This window comes from Pogonomyrmex barbatus, unplaced genomic scaffold, assembly GCF_055798465.1.
Source record: "Pogonomyrmex barbatus isolate J1 unplaced genomic scaffold, ASM5579846v1 scaffold2, whole genome shotgun sequence".
In the NCBI taxonomy this organism is placed as follows: domain Eukaryota; kingdom Metazoa; phylum Arthropoda; class Insecta; order Hymenoptera; family Formicidae; genus Pogonomyrmex; species Pogonomyrmex barbatus.
The window spans coordinates 18,257,737-18,281,278 of record NW_028297116.1 but is presented as its reverse complement, the minus strand read 5'-3'; the positions used below and the strand labels follow the sequence as shown (position 1 = coordinate 18,281,278).

Here is a 23,542-nt window from a genome sequence, read left to right as displayed (position 1 = left end):
TTCTCAAAAGATATCATTTCCTATTTTGTCGCTTGAATAAATTTAAGCGGTACATCGATCATTTTTTTTTGCGCTGAGAAGAAATCAATCATATCGCGTTAATGGAATCAACAAATAATTCGAATTTGATCGTTTATTCGTTCGGAAGTCGAATAATAAGGCAGGATACATATGCGCTTGTTGCTCATTATACTACACGCGTCTCATAAAAAATGCTTTCTCGTAAACGACGAAGGATATGCGCTTGCACGCGGGACCAGCCCGCATTTATATTCTTAAACGGGACATCCTGCGTGTAAAGCCCAGCGGCGGATACGCGCGGTTGTCGTCGACGAAGGCGGAGAGCGAGAAGACGAGACCGGGGCCGGCGACTTATTGAATCCGCGAGGCTGCATCGGGAATAGCCGCGGCGACTGCAAATGACAAGACTCGCGGCTGCAAGAATATTCGTTCCCTTTCCGGCCGCATCCGCGCGAGCTCACGCTCGCAAAAGAACGAATTACGATACGGGCGTCCAAAAAAGGTATGAGCCACGAGATGTTATTTCCACGCTAAGAACGTTGAAGCATTACGCAAACGTAAATTTTAAAATTCTAATAAATTCTTGGAAATAATATTTTCTCTTTCTTATTAAAATACACGATAAAAATGCATGAAAAAAATAGACATCTAGTGCTGCGAGAGAAAAATTTGCTTTTAATTTGTGCGCATAAGCATATCTGAGAGTTTTTTAATTAAATTTTTTAATTAAATTTTAATTAAATTTTAATTAAATTTTTTTCCGGCTTTTTGCATCTAAATCTTTATTTATTTTTATCGTAACTAAATATCGTACTTTAATCGTAACTACATTTTCAAGATAAAACCGCATTCACTTTAGATGTCCTCTTCTTTTTGCTTCGAACGTTAGGAATAAGTTGTCTTTGTGGGAAGCCAGAATATTTACGAACGCGAACTTTGTAATGGCGACACTGGCCTCGAGGAAATTAGATGTCACATTTATTTTCCTGATTTAACGCGACAGAAATAAGTGGGACAAGTAATAAGGTAGTTTACATCTTGTTCTTCGTTTCTACGCTGGCGAATTTATGTAAATCGATGGCTCGGTGCAAAGTTCTTCTCGGTGCAAGAGAGATGATTTTCTCTCTAGGTATCACCATTAAAAGCAAATAGAACACGCTGATTCCTTGTTGCGGGAACAGAGCCGCGTGTCAAATGTCTGCTATTACTAGAGTTGGATTAAGATCTTGCGAGGCCTCAAGCATTAAACAGAATATGATGCCTCTTATTCCTGTATAATATATCCTTACATGAGATGCCATAGATAATGCGAAGAGGAAAAGGAATATGTCCATAAACCCCTCCCCCCTCCCTCACAAAATAAAATCTTGCTTTTTATAATGAATAGAATGTCGCTTAATTTACGACCCATCGATCCGAAGGCTTGTAATAAGTTGCTTTGAAAATTTCTAAAATTAGTTTTTATGAATAAAAATAATGTATAGGATCTTTTAGAATACATTAACAAATACTATACGTTGCAAATATGCCCTAAGTTAATATTCATATGTATATTCTATACAATATTACATAAGAATTTTATTATTTCTCATTGAGAAAAGATAATAAAGTGGATTTTTAATCGATATCAAAAATTTGATTATCGAATTGTTGTAGAACCGTTACATTGTAAGTTCGCTAAAAATAGTGGACACGTGGTTGGTGATATAATTATCTAAATTTCTTTCATATAGAATTTAGCACCTAAAATCTTGCTTCCGAGTAATGGCTATGATATCTTTCATTAACATATACTCGGCTTATATTATTAATGTATTGTTGAAGAGTCTTATATTGCACAATTGATTCGCTCGATAGATATAAATAACGGGAGGAGGGCGTATATGAATTAGACCTGGGATTATCTTTCGAACGAATATGTGTCATTAGCGTACGATAATATTCTCGTTATTTTTAGTTGCCACGAGCGCATCGAGCATTTATCCAGAAAAATCGCGGTTTGACATGTGGCGTCACGATGATTCTCCGCTTTTAATCAGTTATTGATACATATTTATAAATAAAACCGGCACATTGTGGCATGTATGTGAGATGAGCATATTGCTAAACAGCTGGCGATACGTTTTGTTTATCGAAGGAGCAATGGCTGTGTGTGTGTGTGTGTGTGTGTGTGTGTGTGTGTGTGTGTGTGTGTGTGTGTATTGCGTATGCATAGTGCAACAGAAAATTTTCCGCGAAATCGCGATACGCCCATATTTTTTTCTTTCCAGCGAAACGATTACGTGCAGATTGCGAAATACATCGACGTATGTAAAATGTCAAAATATCATCGCTAAGTAGGGCAGATATTATAAAACTTTATATATATATATATTCTTCTCTCTCACAAAACCTGATTATTCTTATTCGTAGAAGATTCGCATTGCAGATCGATGTATATCAGAAAGGAGTATTATCAGTAACACCTTCAATGATTGTAAATAGGTTGTAGAGCGTGTGTGCCAATAGACACTGTCTACACAAATACCGCAACTCCATAAAAATCGCAAAAAAAAAAGTCCTTCTTATCGAACTCGCAATAGCTTTCTTATTTGTTTATCTAGATTCCTGTTTAACTTATGACATTTTCCGAAACGTTTGCAACACCCGTTTTCCTCCGCTCTCGAAAGGAGATCAGATTGGATTTCGCAAATCCTCTTAATAAAATGTGCTGCTCCGTTTGCAAAAGGCGAGAAGCTCGTATTGGTCGCGCGGCCGCGCGAGAGGATATGCGGCCGCTCTTGGATTCCTCTTCTTATCGGCCGCGTCGCGATTTTCCTCGTGCGGTGCACGCGTGTGCATGCCGTATGCGTGTGCGTGCATGTATGCATGTATGCGCGGCTGCACTCGTCCGTATCGCATTCGATATACACGAGCGAGCGGCAGACTGCAGACACGACGCGATAAAGAGAATTACGATACTCCGCGGGGCTACGATGCCGAACGCCCCGGGAACGACGTTGCACTATTCATAACGCGATCTATATCGGACGTTGGCGACTGAAAAACTTAAATGCGAATCGAAATGAATGAAATTGCGTGCCGGAATGTCGTGCCAGAAGGCGGTCGACAGGTGGAGTCTTATCCCGCTCGCGCGATTTCGCTACGACTTTCATCCTATTAATGAGATCTTAGCACTTCAACAAACGAGATGGAGAAAAAAGATCCGATACCGAACGAATATTTAAAAGACGCGGAAATTTGTGTAATCGTTTTGCAATTGTTTTGCAAATTCGTGATTAGAATTAAATAAAGTTTGATATATTCCAAAGTTATCGATACATTTGTATTCAAAAGTCCGAAAACTGCCAAAAAGTATTGTCAAAAAATTTTATTGTCCAATTAAATATTTGTAAAGAGAAAAATCGCTAACGAAAGATATCGTTTTACTCATTGCGCGTGTTCTCTAATGTTCAATAATTTTCTCAATATCAGGTTTTCCTTGTCATTTCATTAGCTTAAACATATTTTGTTCTTTATTTGTATCAGTGTATTTCATGATTGCTGAAGCTACTTTGCTGAGTAGTTAAAACGTTTGGATAGTCAATTGAGAGTATTGCTACATTAATGCTCATCGCGGGCATCACTTAAAAATTTTAAGGTCTTTTATTATAGTCATCTATTTCAAAGATTACAGCCATTTATTCCATAATTATCTCTTCGAGGTAAAATAAATAATAAATATAACATGAAACGTGAAATGCTTACGAGCATATTTTATCTATCTTCGCATAAATCTAATTTACAGTGCGTTTCATTACAGGGCAGTTTGCAGCTTGTTATTAGTACATGTAACATATAATTTACAGCAATGTAAATGTAGTGACGAGACGTTAGCGCGCACAAAATCATTCACGGGGAGAAAATCCAGGAAGCGGCTATCCCTGCATCCTCGGCTACCAATCTAATCGCCGGCGGCGACAAGCCGCGTAGATGAGGATGTCGAATAGTGTCCGAGTGCGTATTAACCGCGCGACTTAATCGCCGAGCGAGCGTAATATCTCACGATCGACACGAGGATTTCGAATTGACGAAGCGGCCGGCCGCGCCTCCCACATTCCGCGCGAGGGGTAAAAAAATAAGTTGAATCTCCGAGGGGCAATTAGTCGCGCGCCGGGGGGAAAAAAGGTTTTTACCGTTTGCTAAGAATGCCACACGTGCATAAACCGCGCGGTCAAGACGAGCGCGTACGCGCGCCGTCATAGGAGAATTAGCCGCGCGCAACTCGCGCGTTTAGACCTCCGGCCAGGACGACGATCGTATTTACGGGCCGCGATTGGCCGATTCGCTTTAAGCGTGATGGCCTCAAGTGGTTAAGAGTGACGCTGACGTTTAATGACAAGCGCCTGCTGTTGAAAATTGCCGGCTAACAACTGACTACTTACAAAGTCCGCTGCGGGTGACCGTTACATCAAGCGAGTCGTAAAAGCAATCGGCGAAAATCCTCCGCGCCGCGCCGCACCGCGCCGCACCGCGTCGCGGCGTGGCGTGCGACCCGTTAGATCTGCAATCGCATCGGTGAACCGCGGTTCACTTTATACCGTTCGCACAGGTAAAAGTGATGCAAATGCGGAAGATAGAAGTGGCATCGGTCAATTTCAAACCTCGGTTTAATCGGTTTCTCGTTCGCGTTTACAAGCAACGAGATTATTCGATCTCGGTATAGAAGGAAACGTTTCTTAAAATTATTCGAAGGAAAGATCGTCGAGATATCGAATGATTTCTTGCGTGTCTTCTCTTCATACAATTTTATAATATCGTGAATTTACGATGTGGAGAAAGACGTCGATGATTGAAGCAATATTATCTTTCCACGTGCACGTGTGCAAAATAACAATAACAATTGATTTCAGATTCGTGATGAACAAAACGCGAGAATTATGAGAATTATGAAAATTCATGTAAAATGAATTATTTAAGATGACAGTATTTTATTAAATAGAAACTTGCCTGTAAAACTACTGACGTCACACAATGACATTTCTCACTTGTTTTTACATACATGCAAAATACATTTTTAATATTTCTTCAAGTTATTCCGCATGTAGCCATAAATAAATTAATGAGAGATCGATTGGACATTAACGTTCACCGATATTTTATTATAAAAGCAAACGAATGGTGAACATTATGATAGTGAAAGAGAAACAGCTTTTTAACTCTTGATCGGGAGTTTTAACTCGCGCGGCAAGTAACGAGCCGCATTGACGCCGGTGCGCGTACGCGTTTCTGCAATTTCCTCTCGCAACCGGATTAAACAGAAAACGAAGTAAATACCCCCGTGGACACGCGCGATTCGTCGGGTCCGCGGAAGTTAAGAAACTCTGCGGCGAATCCAAGGCGAACTGGAATGGCGGGCCGCGCTGAAAACCCGCCCGGCTGTTTACTCAATCATACTTACGAGGGGATACGCGAACGCGTATCCGATCTTGCTGCGTGTAATGATATGCGGTCGGCGGATGTGTGCTGATAAATAACGAACGTCGGATTAAACGAACCAGTCGCGCGATGCTTCGGTAGGCGACTTGTGAAACGCGGATGGCCGGCCAGTAAACCGGCCGAGGAATTGGTTTTTGATCGTGGTCAACATCGCCGATCGATAATGACGCTTCGTCTAAGCGCGAACAATCGAAGAATCAAATTGCAATTCTATGTTTGACCGTTAATCGCTGGGTTTTATCATCGGGATAGAAGCTCGCAACTATTATACAGATTATTGCAGATTGTTATAGCGATAATCACTGACAATACTAAAAAACGCGAACTTCTTTATTTGGTAATTGTTAAATTAGATCACTGTATTCCGTTGTATGGGTAGGGATTCTTAGAGTATAATAATGGTGATTAGGACATTTAGCTGTGTTTAAAGTAAATTAATTTTAACTATACAAATTAAAATAAATAAAATTAAGTTTTTGGAGGTTTCAAGTTAATATAAGAATTTTACATCAATTGTTATTATATTAAAAATTTTAACTTTATTAGATTAAAGAAATATTTAATTGCATTTGCGCGAATATATATTTTAGACATTTCCGAATAATTTGTAAATAAAAATAATAACAATAACAGAAATCTAATTGCAAATTATATAAAACAAAAAGATTGTATCTCATTTCATTAAAATAATTTTGTCTATAAAATAAAAATTGTTTTGTTTTATATATATATATATATATATATATATATATATATATGAAACAATTTTATATTTAATATTGATACACGGATTGAGTTAATGTTAATAACTTCACTATCAAATTGAATTCTAAAAATATATAGAATTTTTAATTAATATGTAAAACATTTCGAGCTGTTTAATGTATGTCTAATTAAATAAGTGATGAATTTATAACGTTATTTATTATATATTCAGAAATTTTATTCTTGCTGTAATTAAATATCTTTATAATAAAATTTTTGAAATGAAACCTATCCATTTAAATATTCAAATAATTGATTTTTTAATACGAACAAAATGATAAACAAAAGTTTATATTAAATAATTATTACAAGTTATTAAAAATTTATATTAAATTATAAATTAAAAATAATAAAAATAATAAAAATACTGCATAATTAATTTTATTTTATGAAATATTAATATAATATATACAGCATTTTGTATATACAGCAATATTATAGCGTTTGTATAATACATAATATGAAGTTTAATAAAATTAAACGTGTAATAATGCTAGAAATAAATAGGGATAATTATGAGAAGGAAGTGGAATAAACTTTTATAGAATTGCGTATAAGAGTTAAAATAGAATATTTCTAAAAATTGCCTCTCTCATTTAGTTTAATGTATTTATATTCATCGCTATTAATTCAATCTTTTATTATCATAATTATATTTTATTATTGTTGCGTGTAAAGGAAAAAGAATCCTACAATTCAACCAACGGAATAATAATTACTATGAAATTAATAGGAATTTATATGACAAAGATGGCAGATATAATAGTCAAAGATAATTATAATAAATATTAAAATAATTAAAATATTATACAAGATTCTGAATATGCTTTCAATAAAAATGATTTCATTTATAAAAATTAAAATTATTTTTTTTTGCAAAACATTTTTATAAAAAACGGAAAATTTGTCGTTTAATATTATAAATATTAATATAATATATTTCTAATATTAATTATAATGAATATATTATTTCTTATATGAATTATGAAGAAAGAAACTGTATATTTCTATCTCAAAATCAATAAGTAAACTCTATTTTCCTAGACTCTTCTCATTATTCACCACAACGTATACATTAAATTGAAATACGTGACCACCACCATACGAATCCCATGAGAATCTGGGAAAGCAATTCGATCGGGATTCACGTCGACCGTGCAGGAACGTCAATCCGTTCGTTTTCTCCGATTCCCTATTATTATTACAACCCGCATGACGGCGCCACCCCATTCAAATGTGATTTAGAAAATGCCCACTCTCCCTGTCACCGAGGACGCTACCCTTAAGTTATATTAATGCCGCGGTACCAGGTCGCGTGTTGCTGACATACGGGCTCTTCTCAATTGGTATAAATTGTCGCGGACTGACGGCAGCAGATAAGAGTGTTTTGCCGCGAAGTCCCGTATGTCGTGATATTATACGACTATGTATGTATATACTCAATGCGTCACTGAAGAAGATTAAAATGTCTCTCGAAACGCTGGACGTGTGTAATATGTTTATTAATGCCTATTAATCATTGTATTATTATCTTTATTGAAGAATGATTATTTCTTATTTTTTTTTTTTCTTATATTAATTATCTCGAAAAGGAGAATTCACAAAAGCTTCGCAAATATGTCTGGTAATGTATTGATAAAATATCTCAATTTAAAAACAGCGTATATTTGCGAAAGAGACATATCATTATACATTAATATATTTATAATATTTTAAAAACTATAATATATTTATATTTTATGTTTTTCCCCGCATCTATGGAATTTTTTTAATAACACATTTATCCGTAACAATATTTTTTACATATTGTGTATAAAGGATATATAAATTGTGTATGCGGCGAGGCGAGAAATGAATGTAAAAAGATGAACAAAACTTGTGAGCGAGTATTATAATATAATACGTCAGGATACATGGTGGCAAAAACGCAGCCATGTTACAACTCGAACGATGCCGAAAAAAAAAGAAGATCGGTGAATATCAGAGACATGTTAATTCGATATAAAAAGTAAATTCGTATATGCATTCTTGAGATAAAAAGCAGACAGGCACGCACGAACATGCCGAGGACATTATTTAATCTTATATCAACTTTGTTACGTTTCTCATCGACTACACGATCCTCGTTTCCTTGAGCGTCAATTTTCGACGATACATTTGTACGATTTACGAGCATGATAAGCACACGCATCTCGGCGAATGTATCAAGCCATACAAAGTAATCGCTTGAGGATTTCGCGAATTCATCGCGGCTCGAATTCTCGAAAACGCGCCGCAACGAAAGCCGATGCCGAGGAAGTAAAGAGGAGGAGTAAAGAAAGAAGAAAGAAGAAGGGAAAAAAAGGAGAGACGCTCGGGGACCGGCGATGCCGAGAGCCGTGAGGGAAGAAGTAAGAGTCGTAAAACGGGTTCTCCTGGCCCTCAGGGGTCGCTTCTTACTTGCCTTTTTTAGACGCCCCTTCTCCCTCCCCCTCCGCGATCTTTCGTGTTAAACACCGCGATGCTTCAACGAGTGCCCGCTTGCTCGCTCGTTCAGCTCGCGCTGCAAACGTGGAAAAGTCCGTCGTCCATGCGATTTCCGGTTTCAGCGTTCAGCGGCTACGGCTATATTTTACGCGAATACATTGGATTTTCGCGCGTGTGTCTCCTGCGGCGAGGAATCCGAGCGCAAATCATGGACGTGATCGTCGACGATCGACTTCTACGAGCGGCCGACAGGTCGGCGATAAATCTTTAATTAGATCGAGATGTTCCACGATATACGCCTCTTAACGCTTTATTTACCTATTTATTTGCCACGATATTACAGTTAATTGTAAGAAATTCCTCCTTTTTATGTAATTGTTAATTTACGGACTAGCGGTTCAGTCATCTAGTAACGAAAGAGTAATCATACTTTGGTAGCCCTTTAGAATCCTATTAAATTTAGAAAAATGATAGTAGTAGATAGACAGTAGAAAAAAAATATATAATAGCGAAGCAATAAAACCATTTATTAAAAGTAGCGGAATAAAATCATAAAACGCGTCAATGTGTGAAAAATACAAATTAAGAAATAAGATGAAGCTATCATTTTTTACTTTTAATTATTATTAATTCTTTTACTAATATAATCTATTATGTTCATATTAAATCCTGAAGTAGTATTAATTATATAAAGTAATTCTTCTAGAAATATCAAATTCTAGTAATATCAAATTTGTATTATTCTTTATATATTTTTTCTTTATCATTTGTAATTGTCCTGCTACAATCAACATTCACTAAACATCTAACATATTTTATATAATACATATTTTCTTACGTTTCACATTTTATGTTTCTTTTTTTCACTTCCTTAAGAGAACGATAATTCTGTAAAGTGTAGCTTCAAAAGTCAAATGAACGCCTTAGTAACGCTTGCGAGATGTCCGTGGAAAATGTGAAACTTGGTGATGAACGACAACAATCGTAAAGACACGTATGAAACGTAAATACGGGCTGCGTGTTGAATTGGTGCAAATTGCTCCAAAGTAGATAAAGGCATTTCACCCGGGTCTACACGGCTCCGAAGCGCTACGCGCGCATTACGCAGTTACGCACACCGGGAGAGAGACACGCTCGGCTTCGCGAAGCGTGCGGCTCGGCGACGTACCCGACAATTTGCGTTTATGCTAGATTACACGTACAGCAATTCCTCGTTACACCAGCCTGAAAACTGGGTGAAAGTCCATTAAACGCAACAGGTGCAGCCGCATCAAGGTTCCCCTTAGCGCGTAGACAACCGTAGATTTTTTATGACGGAAGCGTTATTTTTATTTTTAGAAATGCCACGCGCGATTATTCAATCGCGGAGCGTTTACACGCGCTGAGAAACAAGACGTGTACATCCATTTTAATAAACTATGACAAATGAGCTTACTTCGCGTTTACTTCGTTAGGAAATTTAAAAAATACAAAAAAACAACCTGCATCCCCTTGCACCTAACTTTTCTTTAACATCTTTCGTTATGTTGCTTCACGCTAAATATATATATGTTTTCAGATTTCAGAATAAAATTGTATTTATAATTTTATATGTGCAGAACACTTTATATATATGTGTTTTGTAATATCTATATATTTTATGCCTGTCTATTATGATTTTTCACAGGCTTTTTATATCATTTGAAATTTTAACATAAATTACAGATTATCTATAGTGAATTTAATTTAAGTTATAGCGAAGTGATCTAAATTAATTTAGTACCTTTGAATTTATTCATTCCTATTGAAGACGTCATTTTTTTTCATACTCCAGAATCCAATAGATTGAAGATAAATTAAAGAAAATAATGTAGACTATTTTAATAATTACATTTATATTATTTGATTTATAAATAAAATTTGAATTTTGTAAAAGAAGACACTGAATTAATTTACACATCTAACATTTGTAAGTACGATGAATATATTATTTCGCGGAAGTGCTGATCACTTTAACGACGGGAAAATTGATTCTAAGATCCAAGAACTGCAGCAAAATATAATTATGATAATGTCATGACGGATGACTCGCGTTCGTCTATCATAGATGGAAATTATAGAAATAGCCACTATCAATTTCAAGACAACTCGATGCGGTAACCTTGCAAGAAGAAAAAAAGAAAGACAAAAAAAACGAAGAATTTAAGGATATTTAATTCAATCATAAGGATATTTAATTCAATCATCTGTTTATGAGTGACGGATTAATTAAGTCGGCCTATCGAAGCAAAACGCGTATCGTGAGCGATCACTTTCGTCTTCCTGATGGTTTCAAGGTTGCTTTATTCTCGAAACCTTGTACCTCTCTCACGAGATGTTGCTCGTTTTCGACGCTGTCGTGCATTCTTCCTTTCAAAAGCAACAATAAATGTTTGCATGCGCACCGTTACGCCATCATCGTGCGGGCGATCGGTATGTATCAGCGACGTGCATTACAATGCGACGGACACTGAATACAGGATTGCAAACGTTGGTAAATAACACATCGTGTCTGCATTTTCTCTTTCCGCCTTTTCTCGCTTGGAAAACTTCACTTCGCTACTTCGGGCACGGACTTCGTTGCACGGACGAGGCACGAGGATTCCTCGAACATACATTTCCAACCGGAAGGAAACACACACGGCCGGAAGTCGCTTCCGCATTGATAATAAACGTGACGTGACCGTTTGTCAAAGGTCATGCGCGATAGACCACGTATCTAGAGCTTGACGAAGATTCAAAGAGAATTACAATTCTGAGAAAGTAAGTTTCACTAGACTTCACATCGTATAATTTATTAATACAAATCAGTATCAGTAACTTATTAATATAAAATATAAAATATAAAAGCGTAGAGTTTAAAAGGTCTTATAATAAATATATATTTATAATTTTAGAACTACTATTCACTAGTTTAACATTTCAGTTGAAAAAAAAAAAATAATAATTTTGGATAGTTCAAAGGACTCGTTATCAAAACTCGGAGTCGACTTGTGAATCTGCGCGAACAGAATAAAATCGAGAGAGGAGGAAGATCGTCGACAATTCACTTCGTCTTTTGCGCCGCTGCTTCGCATTTGAATCGATAATCCGTACCTCGTTAGTTATTCCTTTCGTACGTCTTCGGCCGTCGTGCGATTTCCTTCGGGCGAGGATTTCCAAAGTAGATCCTGACTCGTGATCCTGATCGCGGTGGAAGGACACGATTCTGAAGATTCTCTGTGTCGCACGAGGAAGAAAAAAACTCAGGCGTGAATCTTATTCGCCGCAAAAAATCTCTTTTCTTTTCTCCGTCCTCGAGACGTAGCTTCGAAAATTTAAATTACCGAGTCATAAGGGAGGGATAAAAAGTTTGCGCGAGGGGCGGTCCTTCGCGGAGCAAAAAGCGCTTACGGGAGAGGCGTTCCTCTCTTCCTTCTCCTTGAGGATTCTCGCGCGACCCTTGACGGAGTTCGATCACCTGAGTGCACGTTGCGATTCGCAAAAGAAATAAGCCGAGTCACAAGACTCTCACGATCGGGGAAATTGTCCTTTTAAGTGGGCGTGCAACGAATATTCAACCGAAACAGGACAACGTGACAGGAGGTGTTATTAAAGAAAATTAGGTTTTCTGAAAGACCGTTTACGTTTCGAAGAATATTATACTCTATTGTAAAACGTGTAATTGCATCCGCGGAATATGTGTGTGTGTACAATGTAGGTTACATTAGTAATGATATAGCGTTGGAAATCGTATTTTGCCGAAAGATGATTCGTATTATCTCCAAGATTCAAGAAACATTGATTGATAACCTCCTTCGGCTCTTTTATTTGTTCTTTTTTCAGCCTATTAATTCCACGGCAAGTGTCTGTAATTACGGATACAGGAATACAATAAGCGTGTAAGTGATTTTAGTGTAAGTGATTTTATTTCAACAAATATGGAACAAAGGGAACAAAGAGAACTCTGGTATTTTCTCTATCGATCGAATCCCGTTCCATCAACGAATGAATCCCTGGCGAATTATTCGCAAGGGAGTGGATTCGCCGATTCTTCTCTTCTCCTCTCACTTTCTTAGAATAACAACGCGGGGGTCTTGAATCTGGTCCATCCTAGCCGTGACTTTTGAGCATCTCTTGCCTCGGACACCTGCGAGGATTCGGCCGAGAGATGAAAAGAAGAGCCCCCCCCCTCCCCAAGGGGCCCGGAGGGGTCGGGGATGAACGAGGGGGAAGAGAGAAAAGGGAAGAATACACCCGGGGAAAAAGGAGCTAAAAAAAATCCGACGTATCCCGACGGGGGTAGACCGGTTCGTCTGGTCCTTGATTTGAAGCCAAGAGAGTATCTTCCTTCTTTTTTCTTCATTTTTACACCTCCCCTCTGCCTCGACCTGCATCCCACTCGCCGTGGCGTCCTTTTCCACTTCGAGAGGACCTCTCTCGCTGCGCCGCACCATCACCATCACCATCGTTTTCGCTCCGCTTTTAAGGGCGTTGCCTGCTACCGTCCCGATGGTTGCAACATACATCCCATGAGATTTATATTTACCCTTGCGACCCTCGCGGAGCTTTTCTCTAATTGGCTCGACGGCTTCCCCTTGTTTCGTGTCGCGCCTTTAAAAATGTCGCCTCCACTGAGCAGCAACGAAATGAAATGATTAATTATAAAATTCAAAGATAATACGAAACAATTTTTGTATAGATAAAAAATTAGTTTTGAGTGAACTAAAACTTCATTTTTATCCGAGTAAATTCATTGCAAATAAAATTGAAGATATGTTTAAGAAATATTTTCCATATTACAGGATATTATTTGATAAAAATATCAATTTTTTTTTAAATATTTTTCTAAACGCTTTAAATTTGTTTAATTTTGCTTAATAATTTAAAAACTCTTAATCTTTAATGACTTATATATTATTCATCTCTTGTCACCGTGAAAGTGTTACTTCCTGTAGCTTTCTAGTACTTATCATCGAGATAAACGACGCTGATGCTGAAACACGGCGGTGTATTCACTGTCTCTTTGAGAAAGCGATATTGCCGTAATATTTTCCATAAAGCCGTTATTCCGCCGTGTAATGGACGCATTCAATTCTTCGTGTAATTAGGGAACGCGCTAATTGCAAGTCGGTTGCAAGAAACAACGCGGCTCATCCCCGCTGAAACTCCGGACCGGCGAAAACTGACGCGCGATTGCACAAGCCGCGTTGAAGAAAGTGTCAAGATGCGGCAGGAGTCGCGGCCGATTCGACGGTTTTTCGCCGCGTTCTGTAATTATTGCGGACTTTTCGTATATACAGTTAATCCGTCTGCAGGAGCCGCGGAGAAAGGAGCTGCTTAATTGCCCCCGCGTCGATTTTGTCCCGCATTTCGCCTAATTATGCATACCGCGCCGCGAAACGGCCGCGTCGCCGCGCGCATATGGTGATATGCAATAACCTTATGACGAGCGAAAAAAGGAGGAGCGTATTAAAGCTTTATTAGCGTTTTATGTATTCGATACGCGTCGCGATATCTGTGCCGTTAAGCACTAATGATATACATTAAGGACTGAATATTTATAAATACAAACGGGGCATTAACTTCCTTAACGGCCGTCCGTTTACGAGCGATTGCGTTATACCGGATAAAATTCTCTACGTTGACCCATCCTATTTTCTGCAGTTCATTTAATTACGAAAGATAATTGGAAAGCGGCGCTATAATTAGTTCTGGAGCGATTGATTATTTCACTTATCAATATTTATTGATCATCAAGTATGCACTTACATAGATTTACGTGATAGAAAAGGTGACGATGTCGAGGTTCGTAGTTAAATGTACATATCATTTAGCATTTCAAGTCGACTAATGAAATCGCGAATGTAAGAATATAACGAGCAAATAAAAACTGAAAGTCATATTGATTTTAAAAGATAGTGTGCAAAGATGTGATTAATTTAATCTTTTTGATGAAATTTTTTTATTTTTTTATATTCTCCTATTTTAGAAAAGAAAGAGAAAAAAAGATACATAGATAATTTGTTAGTTAAGTTGAAACAACTTCGCGTATATTAAGATAGTGTCCAATAAATAATGTCTAATCTAATTAGTGTCTCCGGAAATTGCGGCAATGTATTTGGTGTTTAAAACACACGAACGCAATTGACTTAGAGCTAACGAACAGTTTCGTCTGTCGGTACTCGACCGATTAACCGGGATTTCTCCGTTTGCGCTTTCCCGCCTCCGAAAATCTTTTTGTTTCTATTCGCCGTTCTATTCTACACGCGCAGATTTTCTCGGAATAAAAGGCGAAAAACACTCCCGGGAAAGCAGCGACCGTGTCTCCGCGGCGTTTCGCAAGTTCTGCGGTTTAAAATTAAGCTCTAGCGGAAGGAGACCCCCGCATGGTGAGCGCGCATTCATTACACCCGGCGAACCCACTCATGCATTAATTCATAAAATATTTTGCACCCCGAAACGAGTATCAGGTTATACTGACTATGACTCATGGTGACCCGTGATTAGAGCAGCGATAATCGGCGGGCGCATGTTCCGATACAAAGGCTGCACCGCGAAGAAGAAACGTAAGCAGAAGATCGCAAGAAAGATACGTCTCGCTGAAGCGCTTTACGCACTAATACGACTAATTTTAACTCAAGATTTATAGATCAAATCAAACTTATGAATTCTTAATAATTTCAGGTTATTCAAAGATTTCAATATCTAATTATAGAGTAATTAAAGAACTTAATAGCATTATTTTTTAGACTTATATACTACAGACAATTAATTCAACTGCTTGACATAATTTCTAGTATTTTAAAAAAAAATGTAAGTTTGTTTAAATATATTATTTAAATGCCAGCTGAAAATTTTGTATTATTCAAATATTATTAATTATGAGAGACATTTATAATTCTGTATATATAATATAATATATAATATAAATATATAATATAAAAAACAATACAATCATAATTATATAAAAATTACAAGAAAATAGCAAAAAGAAATTTGAAACGGTTCTACGGAATTAGAGGAAATTAGAAATTATTATTGAAAATATAATACAATTTGAGAAAAACATAATTACATTCGTAATTACATCCTGTGCAATAATGCGAAGTCAACATTCATCTAAATTGTTCTATTCATTGTTCATTCTTTGGTCTATCTATCCTACGTCCTTCCTTATGCCCGTTATATTACTTTCGCGATCTCGTCGAGGCAAAGGTACGTGGATTCCTCCTCGATCGGTTTTGATAGACACGGAGTCGCGCGATTTCATTCATGAAATCTTGCGACACGCTCGCGCCGCATTACACGCTCGATTACATAAAGGCGTCCCGAACGAGTGCCTCGCATAGGTGCGTTCGCTCGTGACGTTGCAACTACCAGTCTCGCGGTGTGTGCAGTAGTGCTACCCACATTAGCAATGGTGGCCGTGCTATATAGTGCGACGATAGTGAGTGCGGTGCTGTGTCTGTCTGTACACGACGGTGGTGGGCGCACAAGTAGGACAGCACTTTCCCTGAGTAGATTGCTCGACTCGTTCCTTAAGCGAAATCCGCTCCGGCAAATTCGAGAATGGTACAGACGCGAACCACAAAGAGTCTCGGGTAAAAGTAAAAAAAAAAGAGAAGAAGAAAAATGAAGAAAACCCGCGGCAAATAAGAAACTATTAGGTAAAGGCGTAATATGGAATAATTCTAGCAACGTTTAATTTAATTCTCCGAAACATAATTATATCATGACAATTATAAGTTTATTATAGATTTTTAAATTAATCGTTAAATGTTTAATTTTCTTGTTAAATTATAGTCAAAATTAAGTGTTTATTTTCTGTGGAGATAAATCCATATTTATGTACCTCGAAACAAATACTTGTACTAGAACAAATTGTAGAAAAATACTTTTGCAGACTGATCCAAAATAATAACTTTTAAGTGGTGCTACAGCAAAGTCTGTCAATTTCTGATGGTTTTGCTTGAGAAAATTTTTGAGCATTTTATAATTTATAAAATATCGCAGTTTTTCTACATGATTGATTCTTTTGTTATTTATCTGTAATTATATTTTTCTATAAAAGTGGAATGTCTATAGAGCTACACTTTTGAACAAATTAGAAAAATAATTAATAAAGAAAAAATTTCTTACTATGAATGTACCCTTATGTTCCATCGCGAATGTACACGTACACGCGTCGACACGCATGCTAGTGGATAAACACACGTGCACGGGGCGAGAACGAGAGTTGCTTTAAAGCTCGAGTGGATTCAATGTAATCGACCCTTTCGTGGGAAACGACTACTTTTCCTTCCGACTGGTTGAACATATCTTCGCACGAGAAACCATTTTTATCGCTCAACCTGTGCACTATTAACTACCTCGTTCCAGATCCCGGTAAATGAGAAAAGAAGAAGCGTTTTGTCTGGCTAATGTAGTACGTGGATTTAAATGTATATATATTATTTCACAAATATAAAAATTATATTAATATGCAACAGTTACTTGCCGCTAAAAAATTGATAACTTTAATTACACTTGAAATATTTAATATTACAAATATTACAAATATTTTAATTAGATTAAAACATTATTAAAAAATATATGATTCTTCATATATTTTTACAGTTACATAAAAAGTCGGGATTGTATAATGATTGCAAATAAACGAAATAATCTCTTAATAATAAATTCGATTCGAAGATTTTTTTCTCGTCAAACTATCTATGTCACGAGCGAGAATACTGAAGAATATATATATATACGATAGATTGTCTTCGTAGCATATACTTTCGTTTGGTGGCGCAAGATTTTCACTGCCGTTTCCGCTCTGATTCTGTGCAATCTTTCATATCATTCGGTATACGTTGAACTCTCTACGTCGGTAAAATCAAAGTTTAAAAGCGGTATAATTCAATAATTCTCATGAGTCACTTCGACGAAGCTATTTCTCTGTAACGAAGAATTAATTAACAAAGAATTAAAATAATTAAAATAACTTAAAATTAAACAATATTTTCTTGTAAAAGCATTGTTAAGACAATTCCATTTTTTCAAAATATTAAATGAGAAACATTATTTATAAATATCCGAACAAAGTAATCTCCATATTTCCTTTCATAGTAATTAATCTAAAAATTGCCTTATCGAAATTATGTCGGCCACCTAGATTCTGCCAAATTGATTTCTCCTTTTCGAAGATAGGAAGAAACACAATACGTCCATTTATATAATCGCGTGAACCCTATTGAAACATCACGCGATGCGAGGAAAAAAAGAATCGTCGCGAGATAATGAGATCTCTACGCAAATTATTGCGAGTCCGAAACTTACATAAATCCGAGTACAATCATGACGTCATCTTTGGTGGGATTTCTTTCGCAACGTATCGATTAATTTCACTTCTCTAAATTGGAACAGCCACCATCGATAAATGGCTGTTGGATATTTTTTAAATATCATCTCCGTTCCTCTCTCTCTCTCTCTCTCTCTCTCTCTCTCTCTCTCTTCTTTTCTCTCTCTTTCCTTTTTTCTCTGCCACGTTATTTGGATCTCAATCGATAGACGTGCATAATGTATTAGCGCATGACAGGGTGATATCGGCGATGCGGACGATGGATGCAATTAAGCATGATCGATGACTCGAACGACCAAACAGCCAAGCGGATCCAGAAGTGCTTAACTGCTCGGCGCGACGGCAATGTGTTGTTTCAAAACTGTTCGACAGACCGCCTCGATCGGCTCGAATTAAATCTGAGAAGTGTAACGACGTCGCGTCGTCGTCATTTTTTAGCATATGCAATCTCGTTTGCCTCGATCAAAAAATAAACGATCTTTATTGGTATAACGAATCCGAACTTCATCCACTGCTGCCCATTCATTTCCAAGCTGCATTCGATATAATTATTACGTCAGACTGAATAACTATTCTTCCAAAAATAACATTACGCAATAAATATTACGCGAGTAGAAGTTATTTTCGAATGCACATTTAGCATTTTAGTATTTAATATATTGAATATTTTAGCGACTAGTATTTCATAAATCTTTTTTTATATTTTCCGTTCATATATCTTTCTGAGGCATTATTATTAATAAATTTATGAATTATTATTTAGTACATAAAAATAGGATATAATTTTAAATTGTAAAACAATAATTATTATAAAAAAATGACAGTTTTTGATAAGCTAACCTAAGTTTAAGAGAATTGTTTCGTTTCTTGATTGCTTCGGAATTTTTCTACGCACACGTCTTTTACACGTCTCGCACGAAAGATTAATTATCGCGTAATTTATCGAGTACCTGTCGGCGAACAAAGTGAATGGCAGTGATAACGCACGGTGCTACAGCGAACGAAGGGGACGGCCGCGAGTTTACACCATGAGTTTTCATTCATGGCTGTCGACAACACATGCGTTTGCGAACAAAGCGGAATTATTTATAAAGCGGACGAAGTCGATCCTGTTTCTTGTAAACGAAGTTATTTTCGAAAGTGACTTCGAGGACCACGTCGAGAAACGCGCCGAAGTGAATCCTCCCTGGCGTTTTCAAACTCTCTCGTGCCACTGTTAGAAATTTATTTTTGTGATCACGTAAAAAGAAATGTCGACCGACGCCTTCTGCGAGCGGTCCCAAGCATCGATCGTTACGCCGACAATATTGTAAGTTTCTCTTTCACATGAATGTAAATTTTACGATCGTCGTACTCGTCTTGATCGTACCGTTCTGTCCCGAGGTTATCTCGTTTCAGTCCTGACAGAACGCGATTTTAACGGCGATTATAAATAAAGATGTTATCATTTCGAATATAATATTTTATCACACACATGTTCAAATTTAGACGCAATTATTTATTTGAATTTGTGAAATGTGCAGGACAGATGTTATAAATAATAAACTGAAAAAGTTTTACGAATTAATATTTGCCAATTTAATATTTATTCAAGTGAGATAACTCATCAATAGCATTTATTTTATAAATTTTTTTCTTAACTTTCAGACACATTATGTTTAATTTAATAATTCTATTTTTGTTCATATTCAACGTTCTTATTCTTTCTTCATGAAGTGTCTGATCGGTTTAAATATTTACAATATTTAATTTTATTGTCATGCTGAATCATCCGCTGTAGACCGAAGAAAACGAACGAAGCAAAAGTGGTTATCGAACCCGTACGTGTCTCTACAATTCAACATTGTTCGCGAAAGGAAGTCACGTGTTCAGGAAGTAAACCTAGCCGGAAAGAGGTGCTTGACGGAAAAAGAGCTCGACTGCGACAACTTTTCGAATGCGATGCGATCGATTTGGAAAATTCTCTTCGCGAACTGGGATACGCTTTCGTTCCCACACAGCCTTGACCTTTTTCATCGCGTTTCTTTCAGTCCTACTTACGACCTTGAGGTTTAACGAATTGGTATTAAACATCTGCACTTTCACCGCTTTCGATTTAAACCGCACTTGGCGCCGTCTTTCCCAAAGTGTCGCCATGAAATTGCCATTCGAAAATTTATGAAGAATCTAAAATTTTTCTGATAATAATCTATATATTAAAAAACCATTGAAACTCAAGTATTATAAGGATATTTTTAATATACTACTATAATATTGACAATAATAATAAATTTGTAATTGCATTATAAATATTTTATTTTGATTTCGCTTCAAAATTTTATTTTAATGAGTTATTGACATTTTTCAAAAATTTATTCTCAAGCCATTTAAAATTTAATTAAGAAAAGATTATACAGATAATTTGATATAACAAAATAATGAATTTATTTACAGCATTTATATAAATAAATAAAATAGTTAGTAAAGTTAATATAAAAAATAGCAATAGCTAGATCATCATCAAAATATCCATTCATCCGCTTAATTTCAACCATCAATTCGTCGAGCGTCATCTTTATCAATATAATGCGATTGATGCTATTTGATGCAATTTATTTTTTAAATTTGTTAAATTACTAATGTCATAAACAAATCGTTACATGTGTCTTTTACTTTTCTTAACTAACACTTTTATATTAGTTTTTTATTATGTTGCATTAATGCAGCTATTATGCCACAAAAAAAATGTATATTATTGCGTGATGTTATTTTCAACATGATTTATTATCTATTGAAAGTACATACATGATGTATACGCATACACATTACCGTGACATAAATAAAATATATAGATATATCTTACACGTCGACGACGAATGAAAATAATGTGATTATCCTTGTTCTGTTAGACTTTGGTAAATTACTTCATGCCAAAGGGGGGAAAAGGAGAGACGGCATATATGATACGCGTCAAAGGGACACGAGCTTTCTTCTATGTACATCGCCATATATATAAGCATATATTCGAAAAGTATTTCTTTTGTTGTCCATTTCTTCTCTTTCTCTTTTCCCTGTCTTGTTCGTATCGAAAGTACACTTGTCAAACTGCGAATTTACGCTACGTACTTTTTTTATTGGACGGCATATTACGGCACTATGAATCGTTCGCCTATTTTCCGCACAATCGAGCCCTTCATTAGCTTTTCCTTCTGATCTCCTTCGTCTTCGCGCCTCTAACCTTCTTCGTTCACGACGAAATACTTTCATATGTACTTTACTCATTACAAAAATGTGCGCTTCGCCATCCGATAATTTGTCTTTAGGTCTCTCGCAATACTACATACACAATGTAGTTGGAATAATTAGCATAATTTCAAGAATACTTCTATATCTATGCGCGCAAGTATATTGTTCTTCTACAAACCGAATGTATGAAATTTTTCAAACATGAAATTGATTTTGGAATAGTGTATTACAATGTATGTAACATATTGCGCATTTGTTTATAAAATAAAATATAGAAAGCTTTTCATATCTTGAAACAGATATCAAATATATTTGACTTTGTTTGAACAAAATTGGATCACCTCCATTAGTACAATAACAATATACTGTAATACAATATGTAATACAATGTATTGTATAATGTATTAATTTCTAATATAATACATTTTTATATTATATTATCAAATATTATAATATATTATAATATCTATATTATAATATATAATATAATATATTATAATATATTATAAATATTATAATAAGTGAAGGGAAGTGATTGCTTTGCTCTATACGTTCACTTGATTACAACAGTTTCTACTTCAAAATCTGTACTCGCTAATTAATGTATGACATCAAACGGGTACACATATTTTCAGAATAAAAAAATACATCCATTTACGTATTATTCGGGAATGTATAAAGACCATTCACGGAGCTCTTTGCGTATGTATATAAAATCTACTAAAAATAAGACTGAATTCTTTTATATTATTCAATTGACAAGTTTTATGATTATCATCGATCGTCATTAGAAAAAGAAAAACTGGCATAAAATTGGAATATATTTACAAAGAATAAGAAATAAACAAAAAAAAAATGTATTACAAAAAAGTAGTATATCAAATATTTTTATTAATAATATTAACGTAAATTGTATTGTTGTCATTAACGAAAAGTATTTTGCCGGCAGTTGTTCTTAGAATAATCATGTCGATTGTACGCGGGCATTTGTCTATTAATATCGTGCATGTTAGACACAATAATAAGAAAAGGTTACATTGGTGCTATCACATATATTGATACGAGAACGAAATACATCGGCACACACGATGTATTGCGGTTGCTTTACGTACGAGAAATATATTCGATTCTATGAATACATTGCGCCTGATGAGAAAGGTATTATAGAGAAATCTAGGCGTCAGTTTGATTCCACTCTTAAACAAGTGGAATTCTTATCGGTAATTCAAGTTAGAAATTATGTTCCTCGTGAATAAATAGATCGTGCGACGGATGATATCTTGATGTTAGAAAATCAGATTGTCAGGATGATTCCAGTCGTCGACTGTTTCAAGAATCCATGTTGCTCAAATAAATAAATTATGTAATATTTTTAATTTTAAGCGATGTGACGTTGACATTGTTCTATCTACTTCGCTCGATCTTGAAGTGCACTTTTAAGAATTATTTGCTGGAAGAAATGATTCGCTTAATTTACTATCCACTGAAGAACACTGGTATCAGCGCCGCCGGTCGATACCAATCGGGAATCATCTTGCAAAAATGAAACGTTTGTTACATGACTCGAGTGACCGCCATAGGAGTGGTATAATGACTGAAATAAAAAAATTTCATTTCTAACATTTTTATACATTTCTTAATGTGCAAAAGTGTAATAAATGTTTACCTTCGGCTGGCATGCTGGATGAGAAAATAACTTGACTTTTCCAAAATCATCACCCGTAGCCAAGAGCTTGCCATCGCCACTTCGTGTGCAATTATTTACGTCAGTACCATCAGCGCCCTCCGGCCAAATGCCTATTGTCTCGAACGATATGACGCAGGTATGAGTTGCCCAATCAACATTTCTCAACATTGAAGATTGTGGAATTTGACGACACACACCAGGATTCCCTGAAAATTAGAAAAAGCTGTTAAACTTTTACATTTGAAATATGTACAATCAATATTAATATAATTAATATTCTTAATTTAAAGTATCATTAATGTAATTATCGTTCTTTTATCTGCTAATGTGCATGTTATATTTTTAATTAACTTTTTTATCTTCTTCACATGAACAAAAAACTTATTTATAATTATAACAGCTATTATCGACATATCTTATAAATCATGTATTATAGATCCGTATAATTATATTATAATAATTATATATTTTTTTATATTACATGTATAACTATTATATATTTTAAGCTTTAGGAGTTTTAGTTTCTTCCGCGTGAACTAAAGTCTCATCACGGAAGA

At 35.8% G+C, this 23,542-nt stretch overlaps 1 protein-coding gene and 1 long non-coding RNA gene across 16 annotated transcripts in view; one reads left to right on the top strand and one right to left on the bottom strand.

Annotated features, from left to right (window-relative positions):
* The window catches only part of LOC148936732 (uncharacterized), a 75,157-nt gene extending 58,005 nt beyond the window's left edge, over positions 1–17,152 (top strand). Inside the window, exons 2-3 of the long non-coding RNA XR_016139177.1 lie at positions 12,574–12,629; positions 12,807–17,152. This is a non-coding gene — a long non-coding RNA (uncharacterized LOC148936732). The remainder of the gene's footprint in view (positions 1–12,573; positions 12,630–12,806) is intronic.
* Positions 17,153–20,817: 3,665 nt separating this feature from the next.
* Positions 20,818–23,542, bottom strand: part of LOC105431143 (echinoderm microtubule-associated protein-like 2) — a 38,848-nt gene continuing 36,123 nt past the window's right edge. For 14 of the 15 annotated variants that reach the window (XM_011645147.2, XM_089076578.1, XM_011645148.2 and 11 more), the window contains 2 exons: positions 22,965–23,191; positions 20,818–22,892 (listed from right to left, as the gene is read on the bottom strand). In XM_011645147.2, coding sequence (XP_011643449.2) covers positions 22,767–22,892; positions 22,965–23,191 — 353 coding nt within the window. In that variant the 3' untranslated portion in view covers positions 20,818–22,766. Of the gene's footprint in view, positions 22,893–22,964; positions 23,192–23,542 lie in introns of those variants that run through there. The other variant, XR_016139173.1, reaches the window with a different exon arrangement.